Genomic DNA, 19,046 nt, shown 5'->3' with positions numbered 1-19,046 from the left:
ACCTTTAGGACTTGTGTGAAAATCCGATGATGTTTTAGGTCATATTTATGCAGAAATATAGAAAATTCTATTTTCTACCACTGTAGGTCATTAAAAGAATTTTCCCTGACACCTGATTACTTTTGTTTAGTGGAATGAAAGCTACGGAATTTGAATCACAGTCTTCCAATTTAATTCGTTTTTTAAAAATAGAACAAGTAATGAATTTAGAGCCACATGGCCCAAAATTCTCCGCTATTTTTTCCTGCTTCACCATGACCCAATACAAGATGCTACGTCATGCATGACGTGGTGGGCTTTCCCCGTTCGCCCAAGGCATTGTGGGATACAAATTTGAAACAGGAGAGAAAAATGGAGGACGCGAATGAAACGTGAAAGACCGACTACAGTAACGGAAAGCGAGAAGAAAAGACGTTATGTTATATACAGTGGGGCAAAAAAGTATTTAGTCAGCCACCAATTATGCAAGTTCTCCCACTTAAAAAGATGAGAGAGGCCTGTAATTTTCATCATAGGTACACTTCAACTATGAGAGACCAAGTAGGGAGAAAGAATCCAGGAAATCACATTGTAGGATTTTTAATTAATTAATTGGAAAATTCCTCGGTAAAATAAGTATTTGGTCACCTACAAACAAGGAAGATTTCTGGCTCTCACAGACCTGTAACTTTTTCTTTAAGAGGCTCCTCTGTCCTCCACTCGTTACCTGTATTAATGGCACCTGTTTGAACTCATTATCAGTATAAAAGACACCTGTCCACAACCTCAAACAGTCACACTCCAAACTCCACTATGGCCAAGACCAAAGAGCTGTCAAAGGACACCAGAAACAAAATTGTAGACCTGCACCAGGCTGGGAAGACTGAATCTGCAATAGGTAAGCAGCTTGGTGTGAAGAAATCAACTGTGGGAGCAATTATTAGAAAATGGAAGACATACAAGACCACTGATAATCTCCCTCGATCTGGGGCTCCACGCAAGCTCTCACCCCGTGGGGTCAAAATGATCACAAGAACGGTGAGCAAAAATCCCAGAACCGCACGGGGGGACCTAGTGAATGACCTGCAGAGAGCTGGGACCAAAGTAACAAAGGCTACCATCAGTAACACACTACGCCGCCAGGGACTCAAATCCTGCAGTGCCAGACGTGTCCCCCTGCTTAAGCCAGTACATGTCCAGGCCTGTCTGAAGTTTGCTAGAGAGCATTTGGATGATCCAGAAGAGGATTGGGAGAATGTCATATGGTCAGATGAAACCAAAATAGAACTTTTTGGTAAAAACTCAACTTGTCGTGTTTGGAGGAGAAAGAATGCCGAGTTGCATCCAAAGAACACCATACCTACTGTGAAGCATGGGGGTGGAAACATCATGCTTTGGGGCTGTTTTTCTGCAAAGGGACCAGGACGACTGATCCGTGTAAAGGAAAGAATGAATGGGGCCATGTATCATGAGATTTTGAGTGAAAACCTCCTTCCATCAGCAAGGGCATTGAAGATGAAAGGTGGCTGGGTCTTTCAGCATGACAATGATCCCAAACACACCGCCCGGGCAATGAAGGAGTGGCTTCGTAAGAAGCATTTCAAGGTCCTGGAGTGGCCTAGCCAGTCTCCAGATCTCAACCCCATAGAAAATCTTTGGAGGGAGTTGAAAGTCCGTGTTGCCCAGCGACAGCCCCAAAACATCACTGCTCTAGAGGAGATCTGCATGGAGGAATGGGCCAAAATACCAGCAACAGTGTGTGAAAACCTTGTGAAGACTTACAGAAAACGTTTGACCTCTGTCATTGCCAACAAAGGGTGTATAACAAAGTATTGAGATGAACTTTTGCTATTGACCAAATACTTATTTTCCACCATAATTTGCAAATAAATTATTTAAAAATCAGACAATGCGATTTTCTGGATTTTTTTTCCTCATTTTGTCTCTCATAGTTGAGGTATACCTATGATGAAAATTACAGGCCTCTCTCATCTTTTTAAGTGGGAGAACTTGCACAATTGGTGACTGACTAAATACTTTTTTGCCCCACTGTATGAAGGAAAAGAAACACAGGACCAAACTAATAAATATCGGCGGTCAGCGAGCACCTCGGTGTGATCAGCTGTTCGTTTAGCGACAGAATGATGGAACTGTCAGTGCACGGTCAAAGGTAAACCTGCACATGCGCAGCACACGGACTTCCTCTGTCTGCTTGACTGCGCGAAGCGATCGATTTCATGCACATTATTTGTTAAGGAATCACCTCAAATTAAATAACTTCCCAGCCACAGAATGGCCTGATATTTTGTGAGATATTACAGAAATAAACATAGATCACAATGAGCAAATTTCAGAGGGAAATCAATTTCACCGATTTTTATGAAATCGAAAGGCCGTCTAGCTTTAATAATCCTGAGATGACAGACAACAGACATTATTCATATTGGATGCATATGTTCAAGTCATGTGAGAGACAGAAGCCTGTCGTATATCTGTGATTGATTTGCTAGCAACGAAAATCGGAGATGGACCTTACCTGCTTTCGAGTGTGCACCAGCCGCAGTAAGCATCGCTGACACTGAGACAGTCACTGCACGACGTGTACTGACCACATCCGGACACTCGAACCCTCAAGAGCTACACAGAAATGCCAAGTTAACATTTGTCAGCTTAAGTATGACAGTATACTATATTTCAGGATTCAGAGTTAAATCATCATGGGCTCAATATATATTCTTTGAAATGAGAGAATCTATGGATCTGAATGTTAGCAACTTGGTACAATCATGTTGTGTCATCCTTAAAAAGCTCATTTCCTGATACATACCGTATTTATGTCAGTGTCAACTGATGTGTCACTAAGATATACATGTCGATTTTCTTTATAAACCTTATAAACTCCAATAACAAGAGTGTAAAACACATTAAAGCACATGGTATTTTTTAAATGCTTGCTCAAAATGCGTTTCTTTTTTCTTAAAGTTAGTTTTTACTCAAAACTATTTTTTCTTCTCAAAATTTTACCTCAAAATCCATTTTTTTTCTTCGCTTCAGAATCAGATTTTTCTCCTTCTCTTTTTCTCAAGCCACTTTCCCCCTCCAATCCTTATCAGGCTTTCCTCAAAATCCCTTTTTTTCTCCACAAAAAATTAGAATTTTCCTTTTTTTTCACCAAATCCTTATCAACATTTTTTTTTCCTTATCAGAAGATTTTTCTCTTCAAAATCAATCTTTCCACAAAATTATTTTATTTCAAGGCAGGCTTGTAGTACTTGAGTCCGACTCGTGCCCTAATTTTAAGGACTTGTGACTCAACTTGGACTTGAGCACTGATGACTCGTGACTTGGACTCGGACTCATGCATTAACTGCATTCGGTCTCATAAATTGGAGACGAGGACGTGGATTTTTTCTTTATTTTTTGTAACGTGCCATAATAATTTGGCATTAGATATTTATATCTACATTAATTTTTGTACTAATTTCGTGCAAGAGGGTCACACCTGTGCGCCTTGGCGCGTGCATCAGGTAGACTCTCGGGCGCGTTCCGGACAGCACACGCACCGTAAACGACTCACACCTACACAGGATTAAGGTGCAATCAGCGCACCTATATAAAAACTGTGAAAACACACTTACTTTGTGAAGTATTGACTTGAGTTACTGACACATTACCGAGCCTTTTTTCCTCGTTTGATTTCCTGATCTCTGATTTCCTGTTTCTCGTCTTTGATTCTGCTGAATCTACAATAACCTGTTTGTGCCTCGCTCGATCTACTGCCGGTTTCACTGGTTTCTGATTTTGCCTGCCGTTCTGGATTGTTTACCTGTCTTCACTTGTATTAATAAACACACCTTCTGCACTTACATCCATCTCCCAACCATCTCTGACAGAATACTTCACACTCCCTGACAAAGAGAAGCACATTCACCTGCTCTTATGTCATGTTCAGGAACAAAGTCATGTTAATGGCGCTAAAACAGCCACTGTCAAATGGTGCGGTTGGAGTCTTGTTCTTGGACTCGACTCGGATCAATAGTGGACTTGACTCGAAATTTTCTTTAATGACTTGGACTTGACTCAGACTTAAACACTGGGGACTCGAGACTGGACTCGGACTCGAGGTTTAGTGATTCGACTACAGCGCTGTCTCAAGGTCATGGTTTCCAACAAAAAAACTCAGATTTTTTTCTTCTTTTTCTCCAATACAGTTTGTTTTTGTCTCAAATGCTTAGAATTTTTTCCTAAAAATTGTTTTTTTTCTCCTCAAAATCATTTATTTTGTCCTCAAATTCAATTTTACCTCAAAATCCATTTTCATCTCAAAATCAGTTTTTCTCTAAATCAATCTTTTCCCATCATCAATTTCCCCTTAAAATCATTTTTTCCTCTTCGGAATCAGATTTTTCTCCTTCTCTTTTTCTCAAAGCACTTTCCCCCAATCCTTATCAGGTTTTTCCTCAAAATCAGTTTTTCTCCACAAAAATCTTTAAAAATTTCCTTATTTTTTCACCAATCCACTTTTGTCCTGAATCCTTATCAGATTTTTTTTCTCTTCAAAATCAGTCTTTTCACAGAATCAGTGTTTTTCCTCAAGATCATTTTTTCACCACGAAACTCTCGATTTTTTCCTCCTTTTTCCCCCCAGTACAGTTGTTGTCCCAAATATTTATCCATTTTTTCCTCAGTTTCTTGTTTTTCCTGCTTAAAATTATTTATTTCATCCTCAAAATCAGTTTTCCCTCAAAATAGTTTCTCCTCCACAAAACTCTTAATTTCCTCATTTTTTCAACAGTTCAGTTTTTGTCCTGAATCCTTCTCACATTTTTCCTTATCAGATGTATTTTCTCTTCAAAATCATTTTTTCTTCCTCAAAACAAATATTTCACCAAAGTCATGTTTTCTCTCAGGATTATTCTTTTCCTCCACAAAACACCTCAAATTTTTTTCCTCTTTCTCCTCCGATACAGTTTTTGTCCCAAATGTTTATCAGTTTTTTTCCTAAAATAATTTATTTGGTCCTCAAAATCAGTTTTTACCTCAAAATCCATTTTTTCCTTCAAGTTACTTTTTTCCTTCCTCAAAATCAGTTTTTCTCCTCTAAATCAATCTTTTTCCATCATCATTTCCCTCTTAAAATCATTTTTTCTCCTCTTTTTCTCAAGCCAGTTTCCCCAGTCCTTGTCATTTTTTCACCTCAAAATCAGGTTTTCTTTTTCCACAAAAATCTTAAAATTTTCCTCTTGTTTCCCCTCAGGATCATTTTTTCACCACAAAACTCAAGATTTTTCCTCCTTTTTCCCCCAATACAGTTTTTGTCCCAAATGCTTATCAGTTTTTCCTCGAAATATTTCTTTCTCCTTAAAATCATTTATTTCATCCTCAAAATCAGTTTTACCTCAAAATTGAATTTTTCCAATTTTTTTCTTCCTCATAATGACTTCTCTCTGAAAATCAGTTTTTTTCTTCAGAATCAGATTTTCTTTGTCTTTTTCTCAAGCCAGTCCCCCAATCCTTATGTTTCCCTCAAAGTAATTTTTCTCCTCAAAATCCACCTTTCACCAAAATCAGTTGTTTCCCCTCAGCTTTTTAAAAAAAAAATCAATTTTCATTCCGGGTAGCACGGTGGTGTAGTGGTTAGCACTGTCGCCTCACAGCAAGAAGGTCTGGGTTCGAGCCCCGGGGCCGGCGAGGGCCTTTCTGTGTGGAGTTTGCATGTTCTCCTCGTGTCCGCGTGGGTTTCCTCCGGGTGCTCCGGTTTCCCCCACAGTCCAAAGACATGCAGGTTAGGTTAACTGGTGACTCTAAATTGACCGTAGGTGTGAATGTGAGTGTGAATGGTTGTCTGTGTCTATGTGTCAGCCCTGTGATGACCTGGCGACTTGTCCAGGGTGTACCCCGCCTTTCGCCCGTAGTCAGCTGGGATAGGCTCCAGCTTGCCTGCGACCCTGTAGAACAGGATAAAGCGGCTACAGATAATGAGATGATGAATTTTCATTCCTCAAAATGTTTTTTCTGCTCCTCAGAATCAGCTCTTTTTTCTCCTATATTACTCAATAATTAGAAGTTTATTACATTGATAATTCATATTATATTGATATTTTCTGGATTTAGACTCGATTTTATGCTGAAAAATGACAGCATCTGGTGTTCTCTTGGTTAAACAACAAAGAAACAATTTTCCAATAAACTGTTCTGTAAAAATGCATCTCTCTCACTGTGTGTTCATAGTGAAATCAACATTTTTAATTCGAATATCATCCAAACACTACATTCCTGGTTTTATCAAACATGCAAATTTACACGTACTGTATTTCATTAGACAAAGGCTCATTTGCATAAAACACATTTGCATAAAATGCAAATTTTCTGGAAAAAGAACCACAGAAAAAACAAAACCAAAACTATATACTAATATAATTACTCAACTGGTAATGATTGATTGCAACGTCTATTAAACGTCTGCTTTAAAATCCTATCAGTATCTCAAAGTTTGCCAGTGAATAATTGAAACATTAGTTAAATTTTCTTATTTAGCGCCACATTTTTTTTGTCTGTTCCATTAATAATAACAATAAAATGTAAGAAAGGTCAGGTGTTCATAAACCTTTGACTGGCAGTGTGTTGATAAATGAATACTGATAATACTGTTAGCCATAGGGCCTAGAGCAAATGTTCTTAAGCACACAGACACACACACAACATATGCTCAGGCAGCTTGTCAGGTCATATCTCACTTTTGTATGGCTGCAGTTCTCATGTGCCTCGGGCTCACACATTGATCTTTCATGCAACTACGCATTCACATTCGATTTCACACCTCACAATAAACTCCACATGCAGAGACGACATGCCTAACAACCTCTCCTCTTATATTCCAGATCACACAAAGCCACGAGAAAAAAGGAAATGCGTTTGAACACGGCTGAAAGCGAGAAACAGTACAAATCCATGGCCAACTGGATCAGTGATTCTTCAGTGGGTCTGAAATAATACCTCGCAAAAAACGAAAATAAAGTTACGCCGTGATTTGTCTTTTCAAAATCTAAGTACGGTCGTCTAATTGATAATGGAATCATATTGTGAGACATAATTGATGAGAATAATTTAATCAGCAGAGGTTACTGATAAACATAATCTGATCTTTTCACTGTCTAATGTGTATGTGCATTTCCTCTCTCTCTCTCTCTCTCTCTCTCCCCCTTGGTCTGTCTCTCTGTCTGTTTCTCTCTCTTTCTCTCTTGGTCTGTCTCTCTCTCGCTCAGTCTCTTGCTCTCCTGGTCTCTCTCTCTCAGTCTGTCTATCTCTCTCTCTCTCTCTCTCTCTCTCTCTCTCTCTCTCTCTCAGTCTCTCCCTCAGTCTGTCTCTCTCAGTCTGTCTGTCTCTCTCCCTTGGTCTGTCTCTCTCAGTCTGTCTGTCTCTCTCCCTCAGTCTGTCTCTCTCAGTCTGTCTCTCTATCTTAGTCTGTCTGTCTGTCTCTCTCTCCCTTGGTCTATTTCTCTCTCTCTCTCTCTCTCTCAGTGTCTCTCTTGGTCGCTGTCTCTCTCTCTCTCGGTTTGTACCTCTCTCTCTCTCTGTCTGTCTCTCTCTCTCAGTCTCTCGCTCTCTTGGTCTCTCTCTTTCTCTCTATCTGTCTGTTTCTCTCTTGGTCTGTCTCTCTCTCTCTCTCGCTCAGTCTCTTGCTCTCCTGGTCTTTCTCTCTCTCAGTCTGTCTATCTCTCTCTCTCTCTCTCTCTCTCTCTCTCAGTCTCTCACTCAGTCTGTCTCTCTCCCTCGGTCTGTCTCTCTCAGTCTGTCTGTCTCTCTCCCTTGGTCTGTCTCTCTCTGTCTCTCTATCTTAGTCTGTCTGTCTCTCTCTCCCTTGGTCTGTCTCTCTCTCTCTCTCTCTCTCTCTCTCTCTCAGTGTCTCTCTTGGTCTCTCTCTCTTGGTTTGTACCTCTCTCTCTCTCTCTCTCAGTCTGTCTGTCTGTCTCTCTCTCTCAGTCTCTCGCTCTCTTGGTCTTTCTCTCTCTGTCTGTCTGTCTGTCTGTCTGTCTGTCTCTCTCTCTCTCGCTTTCGGGCTGTCTCTCTCTCTCAGTCTCTCGCTCTCTTGGTCTCTCTCTTTCTCTCTATCTGTCTGTTTCTCTCTTGGTCTGTCTCTCTCTCTCTCTCGCTCAGTCTCTTGCTCTCCTGGTCTTTCTCTCTCTCAGTCTGTCTATCTCTCTCTCTCTCAGTCTCTCGCTCAGTCTGTCTCTCTCCCTCGGTCTGTCTCTCTCAGTCTGTCTGTCTCTCTCCCTTGGTCTGTCTCTCTCTGTCTCTCTATCTTAGTCTGTCTGTCTCTCTCTCCCTTGGTCTGTCTCTCTCTCTCTCTCTCTCTCAGTGTCTCTCTTGGTCTCTCTCTCTTGGTTTGTACCTCTCTCTCTCTCTCTCTCTCTCAGTCTGTCTGTCTGTCTCTCTCTCTCAGTCTCTCGCTCTCTTGGTCTCTCTCTCTCTCTCTCTGTCTGTCTGTCTGTCTGTCTGTCTGTCTGTCTCTCTCTCGCTTTCGGGCTGTCTCTCTCAGTCTCTCTCATTCTCATGCTTCTCTCTCTGCCTCTGTCTTTTTGTCTATCAGTCTGCCTTTCTCTATCACTCCCTGACTCACTCTCTGTCGTTCTCGCTGTCTCTCTGTCTCCCTGTCTGTCTGTCTGTCTCCTTCTCTCTGTCTCAGACACATTGCTTGGTTGTAAAATCTATATTTGACAGTTCATAGAATTTAAATAAAACAAATAGCTTATATATGTCTCTACATGAGAGTTATGCATAAAATAATTAACAAGCACACAGTAATTAACTAACAATAACTAATGATAAGTCCTTCCGAGCACCGTGTGTTTTCGAATTCTACTTTACAGTCGAGTTGTGATGGCACATGGGGTGGACTGAGAATAGTGTGTCATGTTATTTAATAACACTGTTTAAAGAAACAGCTTCATATAGCCTCGTGTTTGCTTCATATAATATGGGTTAAAGCTGCTGATATAAATCTCCATACTCACATGGTGACTCGTCATGAGGTACAAGAAGTTCCTGTCATTCGGGTCAAAGGTCATAATGTGATGCACCGGTTCTCCAGCAGGAAGCCGCAGCGACCACTGATTGGCCACTGAAAAGTTGCGCAGGAGGGTCAGCTGTTCAGAAGAGACAACATCGAACATTAGCGCCGTTGTTAATGAACGCTTCACTGCGAATAAATTAGAATGTTCAGTAACATTTTCCAATGCTAATGGATTACAACTGTGTTTATAATCGCTTACAGCCTCGTGCGAAAAAAAAAAATCACTTTCAAAGCCATGGAGGAAAATTAATTCTGTGATGGAAGTATGACTAATTGATGACTTTAACAATCTAACATCTAGATGTTTCTCAATTTCTTTAAAGGAACAGTCCACCGTACTTCCATAATGAAATATGCTCTTATCTGAATTGAGACGAGCTGCTCCGTACCTCTCCGAGCTTTGCGCGACCTCCCAGTCAGTCAGACGCAGTCAGACGCGCTGTCACTCCTGTTAGCAATGTAGCTAGGCTCAGCATGGCCAATGGTATTTTTGGGGGCTGTAGTTAGATGCGACCAAACTCTTCCGCGTTTTTCCTGTTTACATAGGTTTATATGACCAGTGATATGAAACAAGTTCAGTTACACAAATTGAAACGTAGCGATTTTCTATGCTATGGAAAGTGCGCACTATAATGACAGGCGTACTAACACCTTCTGCGCGCTTCGGCAACGCATTGATACGGAGCTCAGATATCAATGCGCTGCCGAAGCGCGCAGAAGGTGTTAGTACGCCTGTCATTATAGTGCGGACTTTCCATAGCATAGAAAATCGCTACATTTCAATTTGTTTAACTGAACTTGTTTCATATCACTGGTCATATAAACCTATGTAAACAGGAAAAACGCGGAAGAGTTTGGTCGCATCTAACTACAGCCCCAAAAAATACCATTGGCCGTACTGAGCCTAGCTACATTGCTAACAGGAGTGACAGCGCGTCTGACTGCGTCTGACTGACTGGGAGGTCGCGCAAAGCTCGGAGAGGTACGGAGCAGCTCGTCTCAATTCAGATAAGAGCATATTTCATTATGGAAGTACGGTGGACTGTTCCTTTAAGAGTAAAGCTTGCATCAACTTTAGATGCAAAAGTGCGGGCGCCCTATTGTTTTTTGTCATGCAAACTTTCTTACAGAGTTCTATTTTATGATTTCTACATTATCGAGTCCAAACGTTCGTCTTCCAGCACACAATTAAATGTTGCAGAAAAAAAAAGTTTGTATCTGAGTAGCATATTAAATAAAAGAACACTTTTCAGACTAAAAAAGAAAACATAATGAAGGCTGCTGGGTTTTGGTGTGAAATGAAGAAGCGAGTGTGACAGTCAAAGTGTCCAGAAGAACTGTGGCTGGTTCTGGAAGATGCTCAGTAAAACCTACAGCTCATTTCCTTATCAAACTGCACTCATTGTACCTGAGACTACTATTTTTTTTAAAGCAAAGGGTCGTCTCACACCAAATATTGACTGTTTCATTTATTATGGCGTACTGATTACTGTTCACAGTATTTTTTTAACACTGAAACATTTAATTTCATTATTTTTAAGCCATTTTTGCTCGACAGCATTTCTTTACATATGCCTAAGACTGGGCGGCACGGTGGTGTAGTGGTTAGCGCTGTCGCCTCACAGCAAGAAGATCCAGGTTTGAGCCCCGTGGCCGGCGAGGGTCTTTCTGTGCAGAGTTTGCATGTTCTCCTGTGTCCGTGTGGATTTCCTCCGGGTGCTCCGGTTTCCCCCACAGTCCAAAGACATGCAGGTTAGGTTAACGGGTGACTCTAAATTGACCGTAGGTGTGAATGTGAGTCTGTGTCGGCCCTGTGATGACCTGGCGACTTGTCCAGGGTGTACCCTGCCTTTCGCCCATAGTCAGCTGGGATAGGCTCCAGCTTGCCTGCAACCCTGTAGAACAGGATAAAGTGGCTGGAGATAATGAGATGAGATGCCGAAGACTTTTACACAGTCCTGTAGCTTGTCCTTTCTTACACAGCTTTCCATAAATTTCTGAGTTTGTACCAAGCTACTCAGGCTACTGTGCTAATGATAGAAATGAGTAGATTTGTACATGCAGAGATGAAAAATCCCAATTCTTTCCACTTCCTGTTTTAGTATGTGCAGGATGTTAGCATGTGAGCACACTTATGTCTGAAAAGCAAACAAAGAATGTCATATATTGAAGAGGAAAAGAAAAACAATAGCAGCCAGGTTGAAGTCTGAATCACACTCTTTCTTGACGTGTGGTTCGGGAGATATGGGGCAAACTTTCAAGGCAGATTTGAACATTAGAGTTCATTCAGATAGTAATACACGTCCAAGTTCATATCTGTTTCGTCAAACCTTTTGTTAATAGTTTTAGTAGGTAAAGGTGTAGATCTGGAGGATCCTCAGGCATAGAGTGTTTTGGTAAACTGGGATGTATGGATGCTGTCAAAACCCCCCCCCAGTCTCTCGTTCTCTCTCTCTCAGTCTCTCTCTTGGTCTCTTTCTCACGGTTTGTGTCTCTCTCTCTCTCACTCTCCAGTTCGTCTAAAATGCAGCAGCAAGAGTCTTTACTAGAACTAGAAGATATGACCACATCACCCCTGTCTTATCCACACTGCACTGGCTCCCAACTAAATTCCGTGTTGATTATAAAATACTACTATTGACCTTTAATGGTCTTGCACCACAGTACCTGAGCATATTTCTGGTCCTTTATGACCAACTACACCTACTTAGATCAAAAGGTGCAGGCTATTTGTTGGTACCTCATATAGTGAAGGCTACATCAGGGGACAGAGCCTTTTCTTACAAAGCCCCACAGTTATGGAACAGCCTTCCAAGTAGTGTTTGGGACTCAGACACAGTCTCAGTGTTTAATTCTAAGCTGAAGACACATCTTTTTAGTCAAGCCTTTTGTTAATAGTTTTTTTATTGGGTAAAGGAGTAGATCTGGAGGATCCTCAGGCATAGTGTTTTGGTAAACTGGGATGTATGGATGCTGTTGTCCCCCTACCCTCCACTCGCTCACTCGGGTTTGTTGACAGTGTAGTGGCTGGCTGCTTTATGCCCCAGGGCTCCCCCAGATCTGTGTTACCTTCTGGCTTTCCCCTTTGAGTTATGCTGTCATAGTTAGTTTTGCGCAAAATGTATACTGTTCTTACTCATTAGGTGACATTGGGCATACCTAATGTGTTTCCTGTTTCTGTGTCCCCCCCCCTTCACCCTGTCTGTCCCTCTGAATTACATGTCAATCCTGAGACACCAGTGGTGCTGACCTCTTCTGCTCCTTGGACCTGCCTGATCCATCCCGATGCCCTACGTCTGGCTGGAGTCTCATCACATTGCCCCTGTAGAGGACGGCCCCATATGGACAGTCGAAAGTCGCACTTGGAAGATGGCTCTGGACACTTACAGTAATGCATTTATGGCTGAGGACGACAGTTAACTTGATAACTTTAGGACTGCAGTTGTCATGAATACGTTTGCACTCAAGTTTCCATCAATGAACGGTTTGTAACTTCAACAAAACAGACTTCAAGTTAAAACGATAACGATTTTCCTGGTTACACAGTTATACTTTGTGACTATATAGGACACTGTTATAGAAGCGAGTTATTTATAATCACGCTATCTGTTATCACCCAAATGAGGATGGGTTCCCTTTTGAGTCTGGTTCCTCTCAAGATTTCTTCCTCATGTCATCTGAGGTAGTTTTCCTCACCACCATCACCACAGGCTCGCTCATTGGGGATAAATTAGGGATAAACTTAGCTCATGTTTAAAGTCTTTAATTTTCTGTAAAGCTGCTTTGCGACAATGTCTGTTGTTAAAAGCGCTAGACAAATAAACTTGACTTGACTTAACTTGACAATTTCTAGACTTAATTTTTCAGATGGAGTCTTCCTGCGTCCCACTACTTGTGATGATTTAGATATTCCTCCATGTTAAACTAGTAGCTGTAACTTCTCTTTATTTTTACATTAGCATCATTGCTTCTGAACTGAACATGGCTTGGCTGACTGGCTGCATTTGGAGGGAAAATAATATCTTTTTTTGGCTCAGTCTTTGGCTGAAGCCTGTAGCGGCACCTGTCTGTATGTGTATGTTTAACCGAGTTCGAGCGTGTTTAAGAATGTAATTGGCGTGCCAGCCTCAGGTAGCGATTCCACAGTTGTGGTGTGGTGCCACTGCGTACTGACTGTATAAGTGTCATGTTACATAACTTCAGCTTGTGATGTAATCTTCTGTGGCGGATTGGCCGGTGCAGGAAAGGAACAGGCTTTGCAACATCGGTTTGAATCCTGGCATCAACGTAAAAAGCCGAGCTCAGACCTGCGCAGGTCTGTAGTTTTTTTTTTTTTTATAAAGTGCTTTACAATTACAGGGGAGTTTTTATCAGGTCATTACCAGCAGCACTGTACTCCAAATGACATCATAATGAATAATTACACTTAGGTTACAACATGTTTATAGAGTAAGCCATTAAGAAATCAATCATGGTGGTACTTTAATAGCCATGCTAAGGGACAGAATTAGAGCTTGTAAAAAAAAAAAATCTAACCAAACCACAGTCATAAAAATTTGGGAATGATGTCAAAAATCTTGCACACACACTCTACAGCTTTTTTTTTTTACATGGCCTTCAGAGTAATTAAATAATAATAATAATAATAATAATAATAATAATAATAATAATAATATATCTATTTCATTGGATAAAGATACATATCAGATGTTACAAATTAAGACAGATAAAAAAGATAATGGGGCACGAGGAGAACATGCAAAGTCCACACAGAAAGGCCCCCGTTGGCCCCTGGGCTCAAACTCAGAACCTTCTTGCTGTGGGGTTTATATATAAATATAAAATATTTAAATATGGTGGCACGGTGGTGTAGTGGATAGCGCCGTCGCCTCACAGCAAGAAGGTCCTGGGTTCGAGCCCCGTGGCTGACGAGGGCCTTTCTGTGCGGAGTTTGCATGTTCTCCCCGTGTCCGCATGGGTTTCCTCCGGGTGCTCCGGTTTCCCCCACAGTCCAAAAGACATGCAGGTTAGGTTAACTGGTGACTCTAAATTGACCGTAGGTGTGAATGTGAGTGTGAATGGTTGTCTGTGTCTATGTGTCAGCCCTGTGATGACCTGGCGACTTGTCCAGGGTGTACCCCGCCTTTTGCCCGTAGTCAGCTGGGATAGGCTCCAGCTTGCCTGCGACCCTGTAGAACAGGATAAAGCGGCTAGAGATAATGAGATGAGATTTAAATATTAACCTATTAAAAACTATCCTTAAAACGTTCAGTATTTATCTTAGGTCTTATACAGGTTCTCTTTCTAAGGCACTCAGATGATTCTTTATAAGTAGCGAGGAAGCTGTGTAAAGGATGGTCTCTATTTTTTATTTTATTAAAAAAGCGCTGGTCACACTTCTCCAAAAGCTGCACAATGTTCAAACTAGTTGATGTATAGCGTCTCTTATAGCATCTTTTTAAAAAGCATTGGGCAATGGTAAGATCTGAAGCACTAACAGCGTAAACTGGAAGGCCATACAATATAAGTCTGGTAATCATGTGAAGTGACAATTAGTAGAATATATGGAGGGGTTTGGCATGTTTGAAAAGGTGGCTTTTAAGACCCGAGAATCTAAATGGCACCAACATGTAAAATGGTTCAGCAGAGGAAAGCTGTTAATTGTTGTTCTGGGACTGAAGAGATGTGAAGTTAACTGTTGATTAGCTACTCGATTGTGGCAAATTGATGTGAATGTGAAACGGATCCAGAATGAACTCACAGTGGTTGAGTGGAATGAGAGCGGGGGGAGTAAAACAGAGAGAGAGGGAGAGAGAGGGATAGGGAGAGGGAGAGAGAGACAGAGGCAGACAGACAGAGAGAGAGAACAGAGAGAGACAGACAGAGACAGACAGACAGAAACAGAGAGAGAGTGAGAATGGGGGGAGACAGACAGACAGACAGAGTGATGCAGAGAGAGAGAGAGAGAGGATGGAGAGAGAGTGTGCGAGGAGGGGGAAAGAGACAGAGAGAGCGAGGAGGGAGAGAGACGGACAGACAGACAGAGAGGGGGTAGAGAGAGAGAGAATGCACACGAGAGAGAGCGTGCGAAGAAGGGGAAAGAGAGAGAGAGAGCGAGGAGGGAGAGAGACAGACAGAGAGAGGGGGAGAGAGAGAGAAAGAGAGAGAAGAGAGAGAACATGCACGAGAGAGGGTGCGCAGAGAGAGAGAGAGAGAGAGAGAGAGAGAGAGTAAATCTACAGTATTTTAGGACATAAATCATTTTGATTATCTTACGCTTTTCAAAAGAATATGATTATTATACAGACTTTATACCACAGTGTTTCTGTTGAATGCTCGACTCTGATTGGTCAGAAGCTGTTAATCAATTTTTGATATCAATAGTTCTGGCTGAAATTCAAACAACAACCAAGTCATTCATGGATTTAAAAAAAAACAACGTTATTTAACAGAGAAAAACACATCATTATTAATATGGTGGTTTCCTGTAATGTTTATTTCACTTAATGGAAGGAGTCTTCAGTGTCAAAGTTGTTCGCTTCTGCGCTTCTTAGTTCCTCAGTAACATGACAAGGTGTGTTTCCTTGTTCTTATTAACTGAGAAAACAAGAGGCTGGTGAGGAAACGACTGTTTATCAGTGCTGTCATGGAAATGTTCATGAATAAACTGAAAATTGTAATTGCTGGCAAAAGCTGTGGTACCGTATAAGAGGAATAAAACACTCCAGGACGTGCTGTTATAGAAAAATGAACAACTTTCAGGGTGGTAACAATAACTGGCGAAAGATTGTATCAAACAATCAGACAGATTTGAAAAGAAGGCAGCATTGGAAAAGAAAAAAAAAAAAGCCAGAGTGCTGAAGGATAAACCACCAAGATGCTTCCTGAATCAGTGTGAAGCACAGAATCAGACTTCTACTGCATGCACAGCACCAGCTCACTGAAGTGCTCTAATCTCTAATCTACAGTACAGATCTACAATAAATGCTGGATATCGAATCCAGGACCACACTCATATGAAGAACACACTTGAGCCTGGAGCTAGACTTTCATCACACTGTCAAAGATCAGGTCTGTCTTCTCAAACGAGCATGCAGCAAGTTATAGCGCTTAAACAGAATGAAAGAAGCTGTGTGTGCTTTACTCTGGATCTGGTACAGTTTTACCGGGAAATGGAGCCATGTGAATGTTACACTGTATTAAGGCCCGGTCCCACAATACCTATAACTACAACTATAATAACAAGAGTGCTCTGAGAGCACAATATCCCCCGCTGGCAACTAGGCCATAACTCTGGTAAAACGCAACTGAATTGAACAAAATTGCAATATGTGTATTACCAACATATAACAAAGAATCCTGTCAAGTTTTGTAAAATTCCTCCAAAAATTGTGAGAGGAGTTGATTTCAGAAAGTGAGTACCCTTCCCAGGACGGACGGACGGACGGTCAGACATTGCCATAACATAATCCCCCTTCGGGCCTTTCGGCCAGCGGGGGATAAAAATTGTAAGGGAAGTTGATTTCAGAAAGCAAGCACACCTTGATGAAATTGCCAAAGTACAAGTTTGTTAATAACCAAGGGCATAACTCTGGTAAAATTTACCCAAATTAAACGAAATTTCAATATGCGTATAACTGTCATATAACAAAGCCTTTTGCCAAGTTTGGTGAAATTCCTCCACAGATTGTGAGAGGAGTTGATTTCAGAAGGTGAGCACCCTTCCCGGGACGGACAGACGCAAATCGTCATGACATAATCCCCCTTCGGGCCTTTCAGCCAGCAGGGGATAATAACTATAAATAAATAAATAAACCTGCAGTTTATGTGGCTGGTGGTCACACCAAATGGTAACGATACCTATAGCCCAGGTCTGGGTTTATCCGTATCAGTGAGATTGCTTCTGGAGCGATTTTTCCAGGCCTGGATCTGATCCGATAAAACGTCTGACCAATAAGTTAATTGTTTCGATGTGATGTTGTCTGAGCACGTGCTATTTTCCCCGGGCATCTTTGTACATCCTTGTTGCATCATGAAGTCACAGAATACGGATTCCCAGAAAATAAAAAATAGAATGCAATGCACGGATCTTTTATTCACGGATATGTGATTTTCCGTGAAATATCAATAGTAAGTTAATAAAGTAAACATAAATACAGGTAAGATATTTTAATTATGAACTTCAGCAGTCCAAACATTTAATTGTTTTAAACATCTTAAGCTTTGGGGCGGCACGGTGGTGTAGTGGTTAGCGCTGTCGCCTCACAGCAAGAAGGTCCGGGTTCGAGCCCCGTGGCCGGCGAGGGCCTTTCTGTGCGGAGTTTGCATGTTCTCCCCGTGTCCACGTGGGTTTCCTCCGGGTGCTCCGGTTTCCCCCACAGTCCAAAGACATGCAGGTTAGGTTAACTGGTGACTCTAAACTGACCGTAGGTGTGAATGTGAGTGTGAATGGTTGTCTGTGTCTATGTGTCAGCCCTGTGATGACCTGGCGACTTGTCCAGGGTGTACCCCGCCTTTCGCCCGTAGTCAGCTGGGATAGGCTCCAGCTTGCCTGCGACCCTGTAGGACAGGATAAAGCGGCTACAGATAATGAGATGAGATCTTAAGCTTTTATCCATGATGCATCATCTGTATGAAATCAGTAACCAATCTGTAATATACTGGAACGTCCATGACCAATCCATAAATTATTAATATCCGTGATGCATCTGTATTAAAATCCGTAACCACTCCGTATTTTGTATCCTTTTTTTATTATATTTCTGTAGTCTGTGACCTGTCCGCATTATATCAACCATTGGAGTGTGTGCATGGGTTGTTTTGAAGTCCAAGCTGTACAGTATGACCCGGAATAATGTGCTACTACTTGGAAAAAACTTCTATGACTATTCCTAAGTTGCATGTATTTATTTAGCGGAGTGTGAGGACCAAGCGATATTATAGTCGGGATTATAGTTGTGGTGTGACTGCCCCAGACTGGAACTAAATTCAGGCATAAGATAAGATAAGATAAGATAAGATAAGATAAGATAAGATAAGATAAGATAAGATAAGATAAGATAAGATAAGACAAGATAAACTTTTTTAATCCCTCGGTGGGGAAATTTACATGTCCCAGCAGCTCACAGATAGAAAGACTCAGGAATAGACAGGAACAAAAAGAAATAGAGTGCAATAAAAATATAAAATAAAGTAAAATAAATAAAAAAGTAAAAACACGGGCCATGTGTAATGTACACAACAAAATAAGAATGGAACTTAAATAAGAGTAGTACTTCACCTGAAGTAGCAATATTGCACTAATAAAATACTGGCAACTGAAATAGGAATAGAAATATGGCACTAGGTAACAAGAAAAAACACAGACTATGGACATAATTGGACACAACAATTATGAGAGTGAGACATGAATAAGAAAATACTTGCAATGAAAAGGATATTGTACCAAATTGTAATACTGTTGCACAGCATAAGTAGATGACGGCGATGAGATGCGGATAAAGTGACAAGGTGACAAAAAGGTGACAAAAAGGTGACATTGAAAAAAAAAACCACCAGTGCTACATTACGCCAAGCTGTCAAAAGTCTGGCAGCAGTTGGGATGAAAGACCTGCGGTAGCGTTCCTTCTTGCACCGTGGATGCAGCAGTCTGCTGCTGAAGGAGCTGCTCAGAGCACCAACAATCTTGTGTAGGGGGTGAGAGGTGTTGTCCATGATTGACATTAGCTTAGCTAACATCCTCCTCTCACATACCTCCTCAATGGAGGGCAGTCCAGGACAGGGTTGGCCCTTCTCACCAGCTTGTTAAGCCTTTTCCTGTCCCTCTCAGAGCTTCCAGACCCCAACAGACCACGGCGAAGAAGATAACAGATGCTACCACAGTGTTGTAGAATGTCTTCAACAGTGTCTTGGACACTCTGAAGGACCTCAGTCTCCTCAACAGGTGGAGACGACTTTGGCCCTTCTTGTACAAAGCATCTGTGTTGGCAGTCCA

General features: G+C 41.5%; 1 protein-coding gene across 1 annotated transcript in view; it reads right to left on the bottom strand.

The window, feature by feature from the left end:
* The window catches only part of plxnd1 (plexin D1), a 212,713-nt gene that overhangs the window by 161,334 nt on the left and 32,333 nt on the right, over positions 1 to 19,046 (bottom strand). The window contains exons 3-4 of the mRNA XM_060931569.1: positions 8,994 to 9,125; positions 2,516 to 2,616 (exon numbers count right to left, since the gene is read on the bottom strand). Coding sequence (XP_060787552.1) covers positions 2,516 to 2,616; positions 8,994 to 9,125 — 233 coding nt within the window. The remainder of the gene's footprint in view (positions 1 to 2,515; positions 2,617 to 8,993; positions 9,126 to 19,046) is intronic.

The sequence above is a fragment of the Neoarius graeffei genome, chromosome 10 (genome assembly GCF_027579695.1).
Source record: "Neoarius graeffei isolate fNeoGra1 chromosome 10, fNeoGra1.pri, whole genome shotgun sequence".
NCBI classification, from domain to species: Eukaryota; Metazoa; Chordata; class Actinopteri; order Siluriformes; family Ariidae; genus Neoarius; species Neoarius graeffei.
Note: the sequence above shows the minus strand (reverse complement) of the source record. Positions and strands in the feature narration are given on the sequence as shown.